The 18,478-nt window shown below is 46.2% G+C and overlaps 1 protein-coding gene across 1 annotated transcript in view; it reads right to left on the bottom strand.

Moving 5' to 3' along the window:
- cdk12 (cyclin-dependent kinase 12) overlaps positions 1-18,478 on the bottom strand; it is a gene marked incomplete at its 5' end in the record, with an annotated part of 47,338 nt that overhangs the window by 6,902 nt on the left and 21,958 nt on the right. Inside the window, 5 exons of the mRNA XM_052038365.1 lie at positions 3,807-4,009; positions 5,232-5,363; positions 7,427-7,543; positions 13,538-13,615; positions 14,680-14,781. Of these exons, the coding sequence (XP_051894325.1) occupies positions 3,807-4,009; positions 5,232-5,363; positions 7,427-7,543; positions 13,538-13,615; positions 14,680-14,781 (632 nt within the window). The remainder of the gene's footprint in view (positions 1-3,806; positions 4,010-5,231; positions 5,364-7,426; positions 7,544-13,537; positions 13,616-14,679; positions 14,782-18,478) is intronic.

Raw genomic sequence — 18,478 nt, 5'->3', positions numbered from 1 at the left:
TTTCTTATATCTAAGCAGGGAAGAAGACCGTTCAGCCTGAGTCTATACTAGCTCTACAGCAACTCTCCCCACAGCCCTGAAGATGTTTCCATTCAATGTCTATCCAGCTCACTTTTGAATCCAGCTCCAACACTCCCACGGCAGTACATCCCAGACTCCAAACACTCACCTTTTCTCATTCACTCTGGACCCTTCTGCCAATGGGATCGTTTCTCCCTGTTTATGCTATCCCTACGACTCATCACCTTAAATACCTGTCAGATCCCCTCATAACCTGCGCTGTTCCAAGCTGAACAACCCAACATCATCACCAGTCTGTCCACAGGACTGAAGTCCATCAACCCTGCAATCAGTTTAGTGAATCTCTTTCAATCCTCTCTGGAGCCATCAACATTTTCCCTGAAGTGTGACTCTCAGAACTGGCCACAAGTCTCCAGTTGTGGCTGAACCAGTGTCTACAAAAGGTCCATCATGACCTATTTGCTCCTGTACTCTGACTGTGTGGATCCCGAATGCTCTTCTAAACAGTTTCTCAACCAGCTCTGCACTTTTGCTGAACTATAACATGTACCCTGAGATTGCTTGGTTCTTTCGTTACTTTTTAGAATTGTGCCCCTCAATTCACATTGCCTCTCATTGCTGCTACCAACTTCGAACAGTTCATGTTTCTTTGCATTAAAGCTGCCACCCATCAGCTAGTTCCATCTTCCTTCTACAGGCTGATGAGCGGCAGATGAAATGTAATGTGAGACGTGAACTTCTCCTCATTGTTCATTTTGTCTCCCAGTTATGTGTCATCTGCCAATTTGGAAATTATACCCTGGATTTCCAAGTCCAAAGAAAAGCAGCAGAGACAGGACTGACCCCGAGGGAGTTCCACCAACTCTACCCTGCTGTCCAATAGACAACCTCTCACCATACAGTATATCTTACTCAGTCAGTCTTTCATCCATGCCGGTCCTGCAATGATGTGGCATCTTAATAAATGCCGTTGGGAAGTCGCATCTACAACATTTCATTCATCAACCCCGTCTCTTATTCTTCTAAGACAGGCCATTCAGCTCATCACATCTGTGCTGGTTTCAGAGCAATCCCATCCCGTTTCCCGGTAACCTGTTTTCTCACACATGCTGATCGATTCTACCCTCGTTCCCCTCACAATCACCTGCATTGGGGCTGATTTTAAGTGACCAATTAACCTCTGCCTTTGAGAAGTGGGAGGAAACCAGAGCATCCAAGGGAAATCCACGTGGTCATAGAGAAATCGTGCCTACTTCAGACATCACTGGAGGTCAGGACCGGTCCAGTTTCTGGAACCTCCCCCAGCTGCACCACCTCGAGAAACATTTAATTAGACATGACTTGCCTTTCCCTAGTCGATCCATGCTTATCCAAGTGAATGTTAATTCTGTTCCTAGTTATCATTTCTAGAACCTTCCCCAGTACCGAGATTGAGCCGACTGGTCAGTGGTTACTGGGTTCATCTGGAGTGGACTTGATAAAGTGGCCAGCATCACCACTGTATGGTCCTGGCACATCTCGGCATTTTCCCTGGCTGTTTGCTCCTCGGTATCCTTCCCTCTGGTTGGCAGTCTATAGGACAGCCCAGTGGTGCAATCCTGATTGTTCCAGCAACCTCTCTCTCTCCAGCACTGCACCATCCTCCATCACCAAGGCCTCGACTCCCTCACCTTCCTTCCCTTTCCTAAACACTGTGTCCGGAAATAATCAGAACCTGTTCCTGCCGTGTTTTTAAGCCAGATCTCTGTTGCCGCCACAACCCATTATTCTTACGTGATGAGCTGCTCCTGCAACCCACCAACCTAGTTTAATACTCTTCTTGTGTTCACGTACATGCACTGAAAGCAAAGCCCTTCTTGGATTCTCATTTAGTCTGGTCCTGACCAAAGGCTGTTTCCCTCTCCCAATCCTTTTCACACCTCTTCAATGCTACTTCCCTGTGCCCACCACCCCTCCCTGCCAAACGTTTAGACCTCCCCTCAAAGCATCCTTCCTATAGAGCAAAGTGGTGTTGAAGCACAAGATGATCTGTGATCTTACTGAATGACAGAGCAGCTCAGTCTTACAGCCTAACCTGCCACTAAATCCTTGTTCTTCCAAACCAGGCACTCTGTACGTGTAACTTCCACCAGTGGAGTTGGTTCAGTTTCAGCACGTCGCATGCTTATATACTGGCACTAATATAAGAAAGAAGACCATTAGATATAGGAGCAGAATTAGGCCATTCAGCCCATCATGTCTGCTCCACCATTTGATCAGGGCTGATTTTTTTTTCAACCCCATTCTCTCGCCTCCTCCTCGTAACCTTTAACCCCTTCACCAATCAAGAACCCATCAATCTCTGCCTTAAACACACCCAATGACTTGGCCTCCACAGTCGTCTGTGGCAACGAATTCCACAGATTCACAACCCTCTGGCTGAAGAAATTCTTCTTCATCTCAGGATGTCCCTTTATTCTGAGGCTGTGCCCTCTGGTCCGAGACTCTCCCACTGATGGAAATAACCTCCACGCCTTTCAGTATCCGGTAGGTTTCAACGAGACTCCCCCTTCAATCTTTCTGAACTCCATCAAGTACAGGCCCAGAGACACCAAACACTCCTCAGACGTCAAGCCTTTCATTCCTGGGATCATTCCATGAACTTTCTCTGGACCCTCTCCACATGTTTCCCAAGATATGGGCTGCAAAATTGCTCACAATATTCCAAATGCGGTCTAACCAACACCTTATAAATCCTCAGCAGTACGCTTTTATATTCTAGTCCTCTTGAAATGAATGCTAACATTGCATTTGCCTTCCTTACCACTAATTCAACCTGTTAGTTAACCATAAGGGAATACTGTACTGGACTTTGGATCTCTGAAATCAGAATTCTCAATTCTCTCCCCATTTAGAAAATAATCTACACCTTTATTCTTCCTACCTAAGCATATAACCCCACACTTCCCTACACAGTGGTCCATCTGCCACTTCTTTGCCCATTCTCCCAACCTGTCCAAGTCCTTCCACAGACTCCCTCTCTCCACAACACTACCTGTCCCCCCACCTATCTTTGTATCATCTGCAAACTTGGCCACAATGCCATCAGTTCCTGTGGGCAGAGTAACTTATAATGGCAGAAAATAGAAAGAACACAAATAAGAATCAAGAATGTCTGATTCAATATAGGGATTGAACTGCAGTGGGTGACCTGTCCCTCACCATCCAGTCCTGCTTCACCTGAACACACTGCTTGGCCTCAATATCCTGATTACAATACCTGTACTTCTAACAATGGTGAAGATTCGTTATATGAATAACTGCAAGATAAATAAAAGTAAAATATTCTATAAAGTGACAGCTGGCTTCAGAAGAAATCTTTGGATGTTTTGGCCATGGGAATGACAACATCTGACAATTCATTCTCTGGTTTCAATTTGTTCCACTGTCGGAAGCCCTCATGGCGGGGAAAGCACTGTGTAATTCCTCTCTCTCTGTGATCTCTGCCACCACAATCCAATCTACCGTTGCCAAGGCTGTACCCGGAGCAGCTCCGGAGAAATCCTGTCAGTTGACGATGTAGTGTGGATGGAGGGGAATGCAAATAGCTGGCAGTGAAGGTGATGGCAGGACCCAACCATCCATTCACCTAGCCCAGAAACATCAATGATCCAGATCTCCCCATCGGTCACACACCTCCCCTCTGGGCTCAACACACTCAGTAATGACTCAGTAACTCACCGCCCTCATCGGTCACACACCTCCCCTCTGGGCTCAGCTCACTCAGTAATCACCCAGTAACTCACCGCCCACATCGGTGGTGCTGCTCTGTGCTTTCCCCTGTGTCGGTGGTGCACCCTGAGGTGTGCTGTTCCGACTGTCGTCGGTGCCGATCGTGGTGTCTTTCCGGGGTGCTTTGGGCACCGGCGGATCGTCGACAATTCCAGCTTGCTTCTGTCGTCGACGTTTTTTGCTCCAGAGCTCATGGCAATCCTGCCAGTGAGGGAGGCTGGAAAACAGGGTTTAAGAATATACACAGTGAACTTTTGTGGAATGCAGATGAATCACATACCGTACAGGTGACCCAGAGCATTTTATGTCTGCCCAGTGAAGGGTTGTCCCCAAATGTGCCAGCTTTCTGTAAGCTCCTTGGTCTGATGCCCTCCCCGAATCAAACACCGAGGAACACCTGCAGCTCGGACATCCTGGCCTCCGCTCATCATTCCCGGCATACCTGTTGCTGTCTGTACAACGATGAGTACAGTTACCAGGGCGGGACTGAGAGAAGGTCGCACCACTGAGGTCAGTACTGAGGGAGGGTCCCGCTGAGGGAGCATCCCACTGAGGGAGGGTCCCACTGAGGGAGGGTCACACTGTGGGAGGGGCAGTACTGAGGGAGGGGCAGTACTGAGGGAGGGGCAGTACTGAGGGAGGGTCACACTGTGGGAGGGGCAGTACTGAGGGAGTATCCCACTGAGGGAGTGTCCCACTGAGGGAGGGGCAGTACTGAGGGAGGGTCACACTGTGGGGGGGGCAGTACTGAGGGAGGGTCACGGTGGGGGGGCAGTACTGAGGGAGGGTCACACTGTGGGGGGCAGTACTGAGGGAGTGTTGCACTGAGGCAGGGGCAGTATTGAGGGAGGGTCACGGTGGGAGGGGCAGTACTGAGGGAGGGTCACACGGTGGGGGGGCAGTACTGAGGGAGTGTTGCACTGAGGGAGGGGTGGTACTGAGGGAGCATCACAATGCTGAAAGGATGGTATAAGGGTGAGCTGTACTGTTTCAGGCAGTACTAATGGAGAACTGTACTGGTGAAGGGGCAACACTGCAGGTCTCCTGTACTGTGAGTAGGTAGGTTAACTAGACACTACGTTGCTGGAGGCACTGTACTTAGGGTGTGCTTCATTTTTAGTGCTGTTATCTTAAGGTGGGCTGGGCAGCCATCGTCCTTTGCATCTGTTCAATTCCATTCCAACAACTCTAAGGCATTGCTGTAAGATGAGCTCTCCAGCACTGTAACCAACATCGCAAGGTATCAGCTGGTTATTTGTTTGTGGATATATCTCTGCTCATGTTGCCGATAAGGACAGACCAACTTAGGACCAAATATGATGTAGGGAAAAGTGCGGTCATAACGTTGCAGGAGAAAGAAGAGAACAAAGATATGAAACAGTGAAGCTTTACATTGAACTGTGGAATACTGGTGCGCCTGAACTGACAGCAATACTTACTCAGGAGGAGGCATTTTTGTGGGGTCCACGTTTTTGAGGAAGTCACTCTGGAGGGTTTGCTCAGCAGTGCAGCGTTTGCTGGGGTCGAGAGTCAGCATGTGGTCAAGTAGGTCCAGTGCAGGTAGTGGAATGCTGCAGAAATAACAAATCTCCGCATTCTTAAACTGACAAACTGCAAATACGTTTAACACAAAACTTGTGGGGAATCTAGGCCCAGCCTAGCAAGGCTCAGGAGCAACAAATATTGCTTCACAGCTCGGAGGGAGTATCCAGAGATATCATCCCCGATAGCTGAATATGTTGTTCCAGCCATGAGTCACAGCCAACGCACCGTGTTAAACATCTGCTACTGTGCATGACGCAGCCAGCGACCTTTCCAGAGCTACTACACACAATTCCATGCATTAATGAACCACCATCATAAATCAGGGTCAAGCCCATACCCCAACAAAGGTTAGAAGGCAGTCTGGCAAAAGTTAGAAGGCTCCTGGCAAAATGACAGACTGCTGGGACCTTGCTGTAAACACATTAAATCTGGATGTGAATGGAGGAAATATGATTTGTAAATCTGCAGATGACACAAGAAAAGGTGGTGCTGATGGGAGCGAGGAAGGTAGTGTTCACCCATAGAAGGATATTGATCAGTCAGCAAGGTGGGCAGGGAAATGGCAGGTGGAATTTAATCCTGAAAAATGTGAACTGATGCACTTTAGGAAGGATAAGAAGACCAGGACATACACAGTTAATGGTCAGACCCTAGGAAGTACCGAGGAACAGAGGGATCTTGACATATATGGACAAGGATTCCTGAAAGCAGCAGCACTAGTAGATGTGGTTAAAAGGCATATGGGATACGTCGTCATTAGCCAGGTCACAGAATATAGAAGCAGGGAGTTTATGGTACAACTACTTTGGTTAGGACACAGCTGGAGTACTGGTTACCACCCTATAGGATTGGTTGCACTGGAGAGGGTGCAGAGGAGAGTCATCAGGATGTCGTCTGGGATGGAGTGTTTCAGTTATGAGGAGAGATCGGACAGGCTAGGTTTGTTTCCTTGGAGCAGTGGAAGCTGACTGGGGCATCATGGAGGTACAAAATTATAAAACATTATGAGAAATGTTTCATCTTAGAGGTGTCTAGTTATGGATTTAAGGTAAGGGGTGGAAGACTTGAGGAAGAATTTTTTCACCCAGAAGAGTTTGGGATCTGGAATGCACTGCCTGAGGAGGTGGTGGAGGCAGACACTCTCATAACATTTACATATTTAGGTGAGCACTTGAAACGCTGTGACATATGGTAATGAAGTGCTGGGAAATGGGATTAGTATAGATAGATACCCATTGAGGAAGGGCATGTTTCCATGTTGATGACTATGACAAAAGGCTGGAACCTCCCGGGCCTTCTGACAGTCATTTTCAGAATTCTGTAAAGTGAGAAGCAGCGAAGGTCAAAACAGACCTGAATGTCTGTACGTTGCTGAATTAAATTTCATGTCCAGAGTGTAAATGAAGTAATCAGAAAGATTAATGCAATTCTGGCCTTTATAGTCAGAGGGATAGGAGTAATGCCACAGCAATACAAACCCCTGGTTGGACAACACCTGAGGAATGAGAGCTGTTCTGGCCATGGCACCTTGGGAGGATCCTTGCAGGAACATGTTAATTTCTGGAATGATGTGTTAATTTCGAGTGTTAAACTCCAGGAAGTGATAACACAAACCAGGGTTGTATCGCCTAGAATTTAGAAGGTTAAGGGGTGACAATTGGATAGAGCCAAACTTTTGCCGCTGGCTAGGTAGTAGCCTGGCCCTAAATTTTAGGACTTGGGGTCAGAATGTAGGAATAGAGCAAGAAGTCAGTGAGCATTTCTACGTGAAGAGTGCTGTGCAAGTTTGGAGCTCCCTTCTTCAATGGCAAATGTCAGTTTCTGATGGTGTTCTAGGATGAAGGCTAACGTATAATAAATGTGAAAATTTGGAACGACACAGATCTCATTAAATGATGAAATAGTATTAAAGAGTTAAATGGTCTCTTCTTTTTCCAATGTACTCTCAACACTGTCCGGCGTACACTCCCAGGTCAGGGAAGCGCAGGTTAAATACAAAGAATCCCTCTACATTGTCCCATCAAATATCCCAGGGCAGTTTCAACAACTACTCCATGGAGTTGCACAGTTCCACTGACTATGAACTTACAATGCAAATTCTTCACGAAGGCGTCGCCGATATTGTTTCTTGGGTTTCATAGTATGAAAGTATGGCAGCTTAATGACATCTGGCCAAGCAGCTGGACAAGGGCTGCCGCATAATCGACTGAAAAATATAAAAGCATAAATAGAATGATCTGCAAACATTTTCATGAAACGTGCACCTTTAATGGTGCCATAGAAATGGCCAGTTACTACACCTCCACACCGTTCTGGCCAAAATCAAACCCACAAGTATAACTTTGAAGTGTGAGTACACGGATACACTGGAACACTTCACGTTCCACGTCTGCACTCTAGCAAAGGAATTTATAGCTAAGGAGGTTAAAAATGGTATGAAATTGAAACCATGTGACGGTTTGAACATTAGTGGCAGGCTAGCTTATTGAGAAAATTTTACAAACCAGAAAAGATGGAGAAAATAGATTATGAGAACAAACTAGCAAGAAATAAAAGAGTAAAGAACTTGTTCAAGTACATAAACAAGAAGAGTAACATTGTAAAGTGGGACATTCTAAAGTAAACATTGGCTCCTCAGAGGACTGGAAAAGGGAATTAATAATGGAAGATAAAGAAATGGGAGACGGTGATCAAATGATTCTGTCTTCATGATAGAAGAAACTAAAAGATCTCAATGAAAGATAATTTTTGTACTGAGGACCATGGGCAGCTGACACAGAAACCTGGGGCAGATCAGCCATGATCACACTGAATAGTGGGGCAGGTTTGAGGGGCCGAGTGGCCTACTCCTGCTCCTATTTTCTTGTGTAGATACTGACATGATATTACCCCTTATGGGGTTATCTAGAACTAGGAGGCATAGTTTCAGAATAAGAAGGTCAACGCTAGATAGACTGCTTTTATTCTGCTTGTACTTTGATGCCAGAGTTCGGTACAACTGACTGTCTAGCTCAGCCACTTCAGAGGGCAGTTAAATGTCACCCTGGAGTTGCATACAAGTTTGTCCAGATAAGGCTGGGAGATTTCATTCCTGAACTGAAACAGATGGGTGTGAAGACAATTCATCAGTTTCATGGTCACTATTACCAGTAATAGCATGTTAATCCAGATTATTTAATCAACTGAATTTAAACTCCCCATCTGTTGCAGTGGGATTTGAACTCAAGTCTCTAGCCATTCTTCCAGGCCTCGGGATCACTTGTTCAGTTATGTAACCATTACACAACCATTCCCACAGCTGTTACTCAAAGGGCACTGAACATTTAGACCAATAGTCACAGAGGCAAAGCTCAAGACAAAAACCAAGCTGAGAATGTAAGATAAAGGAACAGGGGCAGGGCATTCGATCCTTCTGCCTGATCCACCTCAGTAAGAACATGCCTCAGTTCCACCTTCCTGTACTGATCACAAAGCTGTTAATTCAGACACAGCAAAGGCACCCTTGGCTCACGCAGAGTCCTTCTCATAATCAACTCGTGACGTATGTTTAAATTTGGAACAAGCAACACCCTGATCTCACCATACTCACAGGAGCATTTCTTTAGCCCAAATCTCCTCTGTGGTGGCACCGGATGGGGGAGGGACAGTGGCCTTAGGAGTCTTCAACATTTACTCCAACCCATGAAGGGCAGCAGATCCAACAGTGACAGTACCAACTACCGACCTCCCACAGCTGACAAATCACAATCTGACAGCAGCACTGCGAGTGGCAAACCCCACAACCAATGCTGGGTGAGAACTTCAACAGCCATCACTGCAGAGGTGCAGTGGCACCAACAACAACCAAGGTGCCTGAACACTGGAGCTGTCCTATTCAGTGCACGCTGAGGGATCGTGAACCAACACCAGGGCTACACCTGCTTCACTAGTGTACAATTTGCAAACATATTTGTCCACATCATCTACTGAGGCCATACGGGTGGAGTTGAGGAATAGGAAAAGTGTGGCCATACTAATAGGGTTGTATTATAGACCGCCCAATAGTCAGAGAGAATTGGAGGAACAAATCTGTAGTGAGATAGCAGACCGATGTAAGAAACAGAAAGTTGTAATAATAGGGGATTTTAACTTTCCACATATTGACTGGGACTCCCACACTGTGAAAGGGCTGGATGGCTTGGAATTTGTCAAATGTGTTCAGGAAAGTTTTCTAAATCAATATATAGAGGTACCAACGAGAGAGAATGCAATACTTGATCTCCTATTGGGAACCAGACAGGTCAGGTGACAGAAGTATGTGTAGGTGAGCATTTTGGGTCCAGTGATCATAATGTCATTAGTTTCAAGTTAATTATGGATAAGGACCAGTCTGGTCCTCGGGTTCAGGTTCTAAATTGGAGAAAGGCCTATTTTGTGGAAATGAGAAAGGATCTAGGAAGAGTGGATTGGGATAAGTTGTTTTCTGGCAAGGACGTGCTCAGTAAGTGGAAGGCCTTCAAAGGCGAAATTTTGAGAGTGCAGTTTGCATGTTCCTGCCAGGATTAAAGGTAAAGTTAACAAGCATAGGGAACCTTGGTTTTCAAGGGATAATGGCGATCTGGTTAAGAAAAAGAGAGAGGTGTATAGCAGGTATAGGCAACTAGGAACAAATGAGGAACTTGGAAGAGTATAGAAAATGTAAGAAAATACTAAAAAAGGAAATCTGGAAGGCAAAAAGAAGACATGAGGTTGCTTTGGCAGACAATGTGAAGGTAAACCCAAAGGGTTTCTACAAGTATACGAAGAGGATAGTAAGGGACAAAATTGATCCCCTAGAAGATTAGAGTAGTCGTCTATGTGTGGAGCTTCAGGAGATGGATGAGATCTTTTTTTGCATCAGTATTTACTCAGGAAACTGGCATAGTGGGAAACATGGAAGGAAGGGAAACAGGCAATAGTGTCATGGAACATATAGAGATTAAAGAGGAGGAGGCGCTTGCTGCTTTACAGCGAATAAAGATAGATAAATCCCCTAGGCCTGATAAGATATTTCCTCGGACATTGAGAGAGACTAGTGCAGAAATTGCAGGGGCCCTGGTAGATATATTTAAGATGTCCTTAGCCACGGGTGCGGTGCCGGAGGACTGGAGGGTAGCTCATGTAGTTCCGTTGTTTAAAAAAGGATCTAAAAGTAGACCAGGTAATTACAGGCCAGTGAGCCTGACATCAGTAGTGGGTAAATTATTGGAAGGTGTTCTGAGAGATCGGATATACAAGTATTTGGACAGCCAAGGGCTGATTAAGGATAGTCAGCAAGGCTTTGTGCGTGGTAGGTCATGTTTAACGAACCTTGTAGAGTTTTTCGAGGAGGTTACCAAGAAAGTAGATGAAGGAAAGGCTGTGGATGTTGTCTACATGGACTTTAGTAAGGCCTTTGTCAAGGTCCCACATGGGAGGTTAGTTCAGAAGGTTCAGACACTAGGTATCCATGGAAAAGTTGTAAACTGGATTCGAAGTTGGCTGTGTGGGAGAAGACAGAGTGGTGGTGGATGGTTGTTTCTCAGACTGGAGGCCTGTGACTAGTGGTGTGCCTCAGGGATCTGTGCTGGGGCCATTGTTGTTTGTTGTCTATATCAATGATCTAGATGATAATGTGGTAAATTGGATCAGCAAGTTTGCTGATGACACTAAGATTGGAGACATAGTGGACAGCGAGGAAGGCTTTCAAAGCTTGCAGAGGGATCTGGACCAAATGGAAGAATGGGCCAGAAAATGGCAGATGGAATTCAGTGCAGACAAGTGTGAGGTGTTGCATTTTGGAAGGACAAATCTAGGTAGGACATACACAGTAAATGGTAGGGCACTGAGGAGTGCGGAGGAACAAAGGGATCTGGGAGTTCAGATACATAATTCCCTGAAAGTGGCGTCGCAGGTAGACAGGGTTGTAAACAAGGCTTTTGGCATCCTGGCATTCTCAAATCAAAGTATTGAGTATAGGATTTGGGATGTTATGGTGAGGTTGTATAAGACATTGGTGAGGCCAAATTTGGAGTACTGTGTGCAGTTCTGGTCACCTAACTATAGGAAGGATATTTGTAAGATTGAAAGAGTGCAGAGGAGATTTACTAGAATGTTGCTGGGTCTTCAGGAGTTGAGTTACAGGGAAAGATTGAACAGGTTAGGACTTTATTCCTTGGAGTGCAGAAGAATGAGGGGAGATTTGATAGAGGTTTACAAAATTATGAGGGGTATAGACAGAGTTAATGCGAGTAAACTCTTTCCACTTAGATTAGAAGAGATAAGTATGAGAGGACATGGCTTTAGGGTGAAAGGGGAAAAGTTTAGGGGGAACTTCTTCACTCAAAGAGTGGTGGGAGTGTGGAACAAGCTGCCATCTGATGTAGTAAATGCTGGCTCACTCTTGAGTTTTAAGAATAAATTGGATAGATACAGGGACGGGAGAAGTCTGAAGGGTTATGGACTGGGTGCAGGTCAATGGGACTAGCGGAATACTGTTTCGGCACAGACTAGAAGGGCCAAATGGCCTGTTTTCTGTGCTGTAGTGTTCTGTGGTTCTATTGCTCAGTCCTGGTACAGAGGAAGTCCAATCTTCACACTGTGCATTGTGGTGCATGGCAACACAATCGTGTTCAATGTGATGGAATCAGAACAGATATGGCAGTTCAGCAGACACAGAAATGATCGCCACCACAGTCTGTACCCTTCATGGCCCGACCTATCCCTTCTTCTACCATTACTGTCAACTGAAGTCAATGAGAGCAGAAGAGCATGCTGGGAGCGGCACCACACGTACCCAAAGATGGGGTCCCAGCTGAGTGAAGCATCGGATCATGTGTGGTAAATCGCAGAGACAGTGTGCAGAAGAGAGAACTGTTACACCATTACTAATCACTAAGAACAAAGCCCTGTAATCCTGCCACACTCAGTGGTGAGTGGTGAAGGACAATGAAACCACTGAAAGGAGGCAATGTTCTACATCCTCCCATCCTCAATGAAGACATAGAGCCCAGGAGTGCTGGAGATCACATCCATCATCCATTCAGCCAGTGCATGTTGCACCTCAGCTTCCTCCTGACATCCCACCAACACAGCACCCCGCCTTTAGTCAATTCAATTCACATCATATCGACAGGTGAGTGCAGGGGATGCAAAAAGCCTGCAAGGTCTGACAAAAGTCTCAATGTGGTGCTGTTGACTGTATTTGAGAACAAGAGATTCTTCTCATATAGCTACACCACCAGCATCCATCTGATGTATGGCCTCTTCACACAAAAAACAGGGCAGTTAAAACCAGAAAATACTTTAAGTACTCATCAGAACATGATGAAAGGTCATCAACCAGAAACATTAACTCCGTCTCTCTCTCTCCCCACAGATGCTGCCTGACCTTCTACTTCCAGCACTTTCTGTTTTATGTCAGGCAATTAACAGCAACAAGAGTGTCTATTATTTCTCTAGAAGTTCAATGGCATCATCACTAAGTCCCCAAACACCAGCATCCCCAGGTCACAACTGAGCGGAATCAACTGGACCAGACAGGAAAATACTGTGGCCATAAGAGAAAGCCGTAGACTGGGTGTTACAAAGCACATGATTCCCCAAATCCTTTCCATCAACCATGCACGTGTCAGGGGTGTGAGACGGTGTCCAATTCCCTGAATGCTTTCAGTTCCAACAACATAAGGAGCTTGACATCCTGTGGAGAAATCAGCACATTTGATGGCATCCTGTTCACCAGCTCCACAACGTGGTCAGTCCCTTCAAAGCCTGCACCATCAGTAAGGGGAAGGGCTGCAAGTGCACAGGAACACAACGAGCAAGGTTCCCCTCCAAGTCACATTCCGTCAATTCCCCAGGTCTAAGCACTTTTACCCCACCAGCAGTTGAGAGCCCACCTTCACCCTCTCTAGGGCAATATTCTTCTTCCACTGACCACTCACTGAAATCGTGGATCCTTCCATCGACTGGCACAATGCTACCGGTGGGTGAACAGTCAGGTTCCCAGGGACGTGACGTGGACACTTCTGTGTGGCCTTTTGGTGATGGCCATGCCAGTGACAATCACATCCCAGAAAATATAGAGTTGGGACGTTATCAGTAACATTGACTAAACTTACTGAGGCAGCTCTATGCAATGCCTGCTCAGCGCAACTTACACACATGGTGAACATCAATTAAACTTCTGAAATTCATCTCCTACCTGATGAGCTCAAGTTGTGCCAGCTCCTGATTAGCCTGAAAGATTGGCTTTTTCGTGAAGAGTTCCCCAAGGATACAACTGCAAACAGAGTGGAAAGTTAGAGCTCACCTGACACAGATCTCACTCCCCCTCGAGCACCGGCTGTCACAAAAGCCCAAACGCCAGACCACCCTCAGAATGGGAGGTGGGGCACACTTGCATCTGCAGATGGTACACACTCACACAATTGTGCTCTGGCTCACAATCACGAGTGGAGCCCAGCTCACACTTTCCTGTGGACTCCTGCTGACATTGGCACTCAGAACCCTGCCCAGAGGCGAGGGTGGAGGCCAGTCCTCACACCCACACAGTGAGCAGCTCACAGTCATGTTCTGGCTCAGATTGGTGTGCACAGTCTGGCTCACACTCGCCCACTTGGCCTGCTCACACTGGACGCACACTCCGGCTCCCTGGCTCTCACTGCTGCCTCACACGGGTGTTTGCAATCTATCCAGCATGGGTGTGCAAAGCCCAACTCACTCTTGCACACGACTCAAGGTCACTTGCACGCTTCATGCCCCAAGGTGCACTTGGGTCCCAGTCACTTGCACACTCACACGGTACTCAGTCACTATGGAGTATGACACAGATAAAGCAGAAGTGTCAGCAATAGTGAACCCAATCGCAGCCACACTCTGTACAAAGACAGCAACATTCCTGCTGTTTGCATCTTGTTGCTGGGCACTCTCTTCTCCTTTGATTTAAAATATTTTCCTTTCTAATTTTCTTCCTAAAAGCATTTTGTTTCACTAATTCGAATCATCTCTCCTTTAAAGAGATGCTGATTCTGACTGAGTGCCTTACTGTCCAGTTGATATACTTTGCCACATTATCATTGCTCAACATGACAGCATGCTTCACCAAAACATATCTTCCCTCCCTCTGCCCAAGGTCTCTGTCCTAGTACCCTACCTTAATGCTTCCCACTGCTTACCTCCCTTTACACTGCCAGTTCCTTTAGCCTTTTATAAGTAGTGCAACAGCACTCCTTCATTCCTTGTCTCATACACAGGGCTTTTGAAATAATAAGCAGCAAAATATATTGAGACATGAACAATCCTCAGTAGCAGATTCAATTCCAGTGAGTAAGCTGTGTCACTTACCCACAGCTCCAAACATCAATGGCCGGTGTGTATCGCTCCTCCCCCAAAAGCAGCTCTGGTGGTCGATACCACAGCGTGATGACTTTATTGGTGTAAGGGCGGCTGACAAAGAAATATTGGAGCATTGAGATATGTCACTCCCAACAAAGCAGCGATATCCTATACATCAATGCTGACTCCAAAAAGTTCAAGGCAACACGTACTCAGAACCAACAGCCACTGGCACAAGTGGCCACAATCCAAGCACAACCTGAGAGTAGTCTGAATGCACCTGGAGCTGATCTGGAATGTAATCAGAATGGAAACGGATCCCTAGCCCTGCAGGTTATAGTTTTTCAGGTACTCGGGTATGATGAGCGCTTCTGCCATAGCCACTCTTTCAGTGAGTTCCAGATCCTCACTATTTAGATTAACTCTTCTACCAATTAATCTATGTCCTCTTAAAATCAACTTCTCTCCCAAGGGAAGTCAGCATATTCTCCGTCAAAGTCTCATTTGAGACAAATTTCCATTTGGTAACCTTTATTCCAAAAAAAAACCCCTCCAACCTAGCCAGTCTCTCCTCACAACCACAGGTGTCTAGCCCTGTAAACCTTCGATGCACCTTCTCCAGTGGCATCACATGCTCCAGTATTGTGACCAGAAATGTACACAGTGCTCTGCTGGGGTTTAACTAGTTCTAGCCTGATGCCACTGTTGTATTCTGTGGCTCAACCTTTGAGCCAATTATCCCATATGCCTTCTTGAATCACCTTATCTCAGTGACCTGACAAATTCCTAGAATCTGTGCCCCAAGATCCCTGTTCTTCCACATATTTTGGAGTCTGTCCATTTACTACGTATCCTCTTGAAGATGTCCTCAGACACAACCCTCCCCACCATCGAGGACATTTTCAAGAGACGGTGTCTCAAGGCGGCGGCATCCATCATTAAGTATCCTCACCATCCGGGACATGGCCTCTTCACGTTACTGCCATTGGGAAGGAGGAACAGGAGCTTGAAGACCCACACCCAACTTCCTCCCCTCTGCCATCAGATTTCTGAACAGTCCGTGAACACTCCCTCATTATTCCTCTTTTGAACTATTTATTCAGTTTTGTAACTTATAGTAACTTTTATGTCTTGCACTGCACTGCTGCTGCAAAACAACAAATTTCACAACATATGTCAGTGGTAATAAACCTGATTCTGATTCTTGCCTCGTTTTTCTGTCTGAAAATCATTACCTTTCATTTGTCCTGGATTGAATTCCATTTGCCACTTCTGTAGCCACCTGCTCAGTCCAATGACATTGTCCTGCAGCCTTTCGATCATCTATCACCCTGATAAATTTGGTATCCCTCGCAAACCTGTTCATCATGGCCCCCATTTAAACTAAACCACCAGCACATAACATGAAAAGCAATGGAGCTGGTACTGAGCTCTGTGGAACCCCATTGCACACTGCTCTTCGGTCACTTCTATTGTTGACCACTGCACTTTGCTTTCTCCCACTGACCCAATTTTTTGTCAATTTCCCTTTGGCTATTACATTCCTGATTGGTTTGCCATATTGGACTTCATCAAAACCCTTGGTGACATCTAGAAGGACAACATCAAACGCACACTGAACCGATCACCTCTTTCACATCCCCTTCCCAGTGGTGCTGCCACATTCTTGAACTCTTAATTCTACCTCTTCCATTATTGTCACTTTAGCATTTCTTTTTACACTACTTCAGTTTGCACTACTGTACTCTGCATCATTCTGTTGTCTTTGTGCTCGTTGCTGTATTTATTATCACCATGTATACTGTTTACGCTGTGAGCTTCATGCGAGCGAGGAATTCATTGCACCCTAGCGTATGTGACAATAAACTGATCTGAATCTTGCCCTCTTGGCCCAATTCGCTATCTACTCAAAACATTTCAATCAAGTTAATCGCTGCAGGACTTCCTCGGGGCAGTGTCCTTGACCCAACCATCTTCAGCTGCTTCATCAATGACCTTCTTCTCATCATAATGTCAGAAGTGGGATGTTCGCTGATGACTGCACAATGTTCCATTCCATTTGCCTCCTCAACTAATGAAGCAGTACATGCCTGCATGCAGCAGGACCTGGACAACACTCAGGCCTGAGCTGAAAGTGCCAGGTAATGACCATCTCCAAGAAGAGAGAGCTACCTACACTTGACATCTGATGGCAATACAATCGAACAGTCCCCCACCACAACATCCAGAGGTCACTAATGACCTGAACCTCAACTGGACCACCCACATAAATACTGTGGCTACAAGAGCAGGTCAGAGGCTGGATATCCTGTGGTGAAGGATTCACCTCCTGATACCTTTCCACCATCTACAAGGCACAAGTCAGGAACACAAATAGAACATTTTCCACTTGCCAAGTGCAGTGCCAACAACTCCCAAGAAGCTTGACAGATCAGCCCACTTTACTGGCACCCCATCCAGTACCACAAACACTGATTCCCTCCACCACTAGTGCACTGTAGCAGAACACATTTCTACAAAATGCACTGCAGTTACTCGCCCAGGCTACTCTGGCAGCAGCTCTCAAACCCGTGACCTTTACCACACTGAAGGAAGGGCAGCAGGTGTATGGAAAACCAACGCCTGTACGTTCCTCTCTCAGTCACCCACCATCCGGATTTGTAAACAGATATGAGGTCCATCATCACTGGGTCTAAATCCTGGAACTCCCTCCCCAAAAGCACTGAGCACCTTCACCAGGAGTGTCTCAGTTCAAGGCAGCAGCTCAAGGGCAAAGAGTGGCAAATATTAAATGCTGCCCGAATCCTGAAAATCAATTTTAAAAAAAATCAGATACAGAACGGTAAAGCACAGGAACAGGCCCTTCGGCCCACCACGTCTGTGTCGACTGTGATGCCAATCTAGCTAATCCCATCTGCCTGCACATGGTCCGCCCCTCTATCCCCTGCTGTTCACGTGTCAGTCTAAATGACAAACAACTCACCTCCAAACCGTGCCTGAATAATTACTCCCAAATCTAAGTGCTCTAATGCTGGTTAATAACATTGTGTGGCACCTTAAATATTTTGCTAGTTACAAACTGAAAAAACTCTCAACGGATTTGTCAAACATGATTTCCCTTTCACAAATCTGGTATTTTCTTTGACCAACACCACTTCAGTCAGACTGGCTGCTTATTCACTGCCTCGGTGTTCAAGACAGCTTGCTGCAGGTTTGCTTACGCAACAGTTACTGCAGGCATCAGTTTTCTCAAGCTGCTGGCAGGGAGATCTTCTTCTTGTGCTAATAGTGCTGGCTAGGGAGGTGCAGGATTAGGACCAGGCAACAATGACGGCATATGCTCAAGCCTGGATGTTCCAATATGGCAATGGGTCTGGTTCCTTGGCAGTGGGGCTTGGAGATGCTGTGGAGTAAGCTGGGCGAGTGCCTAGCTAGAGTAAGTCCACTGGACTGGTTCCACAGGTGGGGGTGAGGACTGAAGCTGGATAAACACAAGGCTTTCCTTCCAGTGAAGCCATTTGTCACCAACGGATTTGGGTAGTGGTCTGAACGTACGGAGGATTGGCCTTCATTGAACAGGCAGCTCTTGCTCAGGGACCAGGTCATTTGTAAAATCCTTTCTGTAAGATCCTTTGCAAATGATGTGCATTGGGGTTTTCTCTGCTTCCATGCATGACTGATTAATATCTTTATTAGCAGTGCCACAAAGCCCCATAGAAACTATGCCATGCTCTCACAAGGGACCAGGGTCCCTGTTCACACACACCACAGGGCTGTACTACAGCCTGAACATATAAAATGAATAAAA

This window comes from Pristis pectinata, chromosome 25, assembly GCF_009764475.1.
Source record: "Pristis pectinata isolate sPriPec2 chromosome 25, sPriPec2.1.pri, whole genome shotgun sequence".
Lineage (NCBI taxonomy): Eukaryota > Metazoa > Chordata > Chondrichthyes > Rhinopristiformes > Pristidae > Pristis > Pristis pectinata.
The sequence above is the reverse complement of the archived record's forward strand: the minus strand, read 5'-3'. Positions and strand labels throughout refer to the sequence as shown.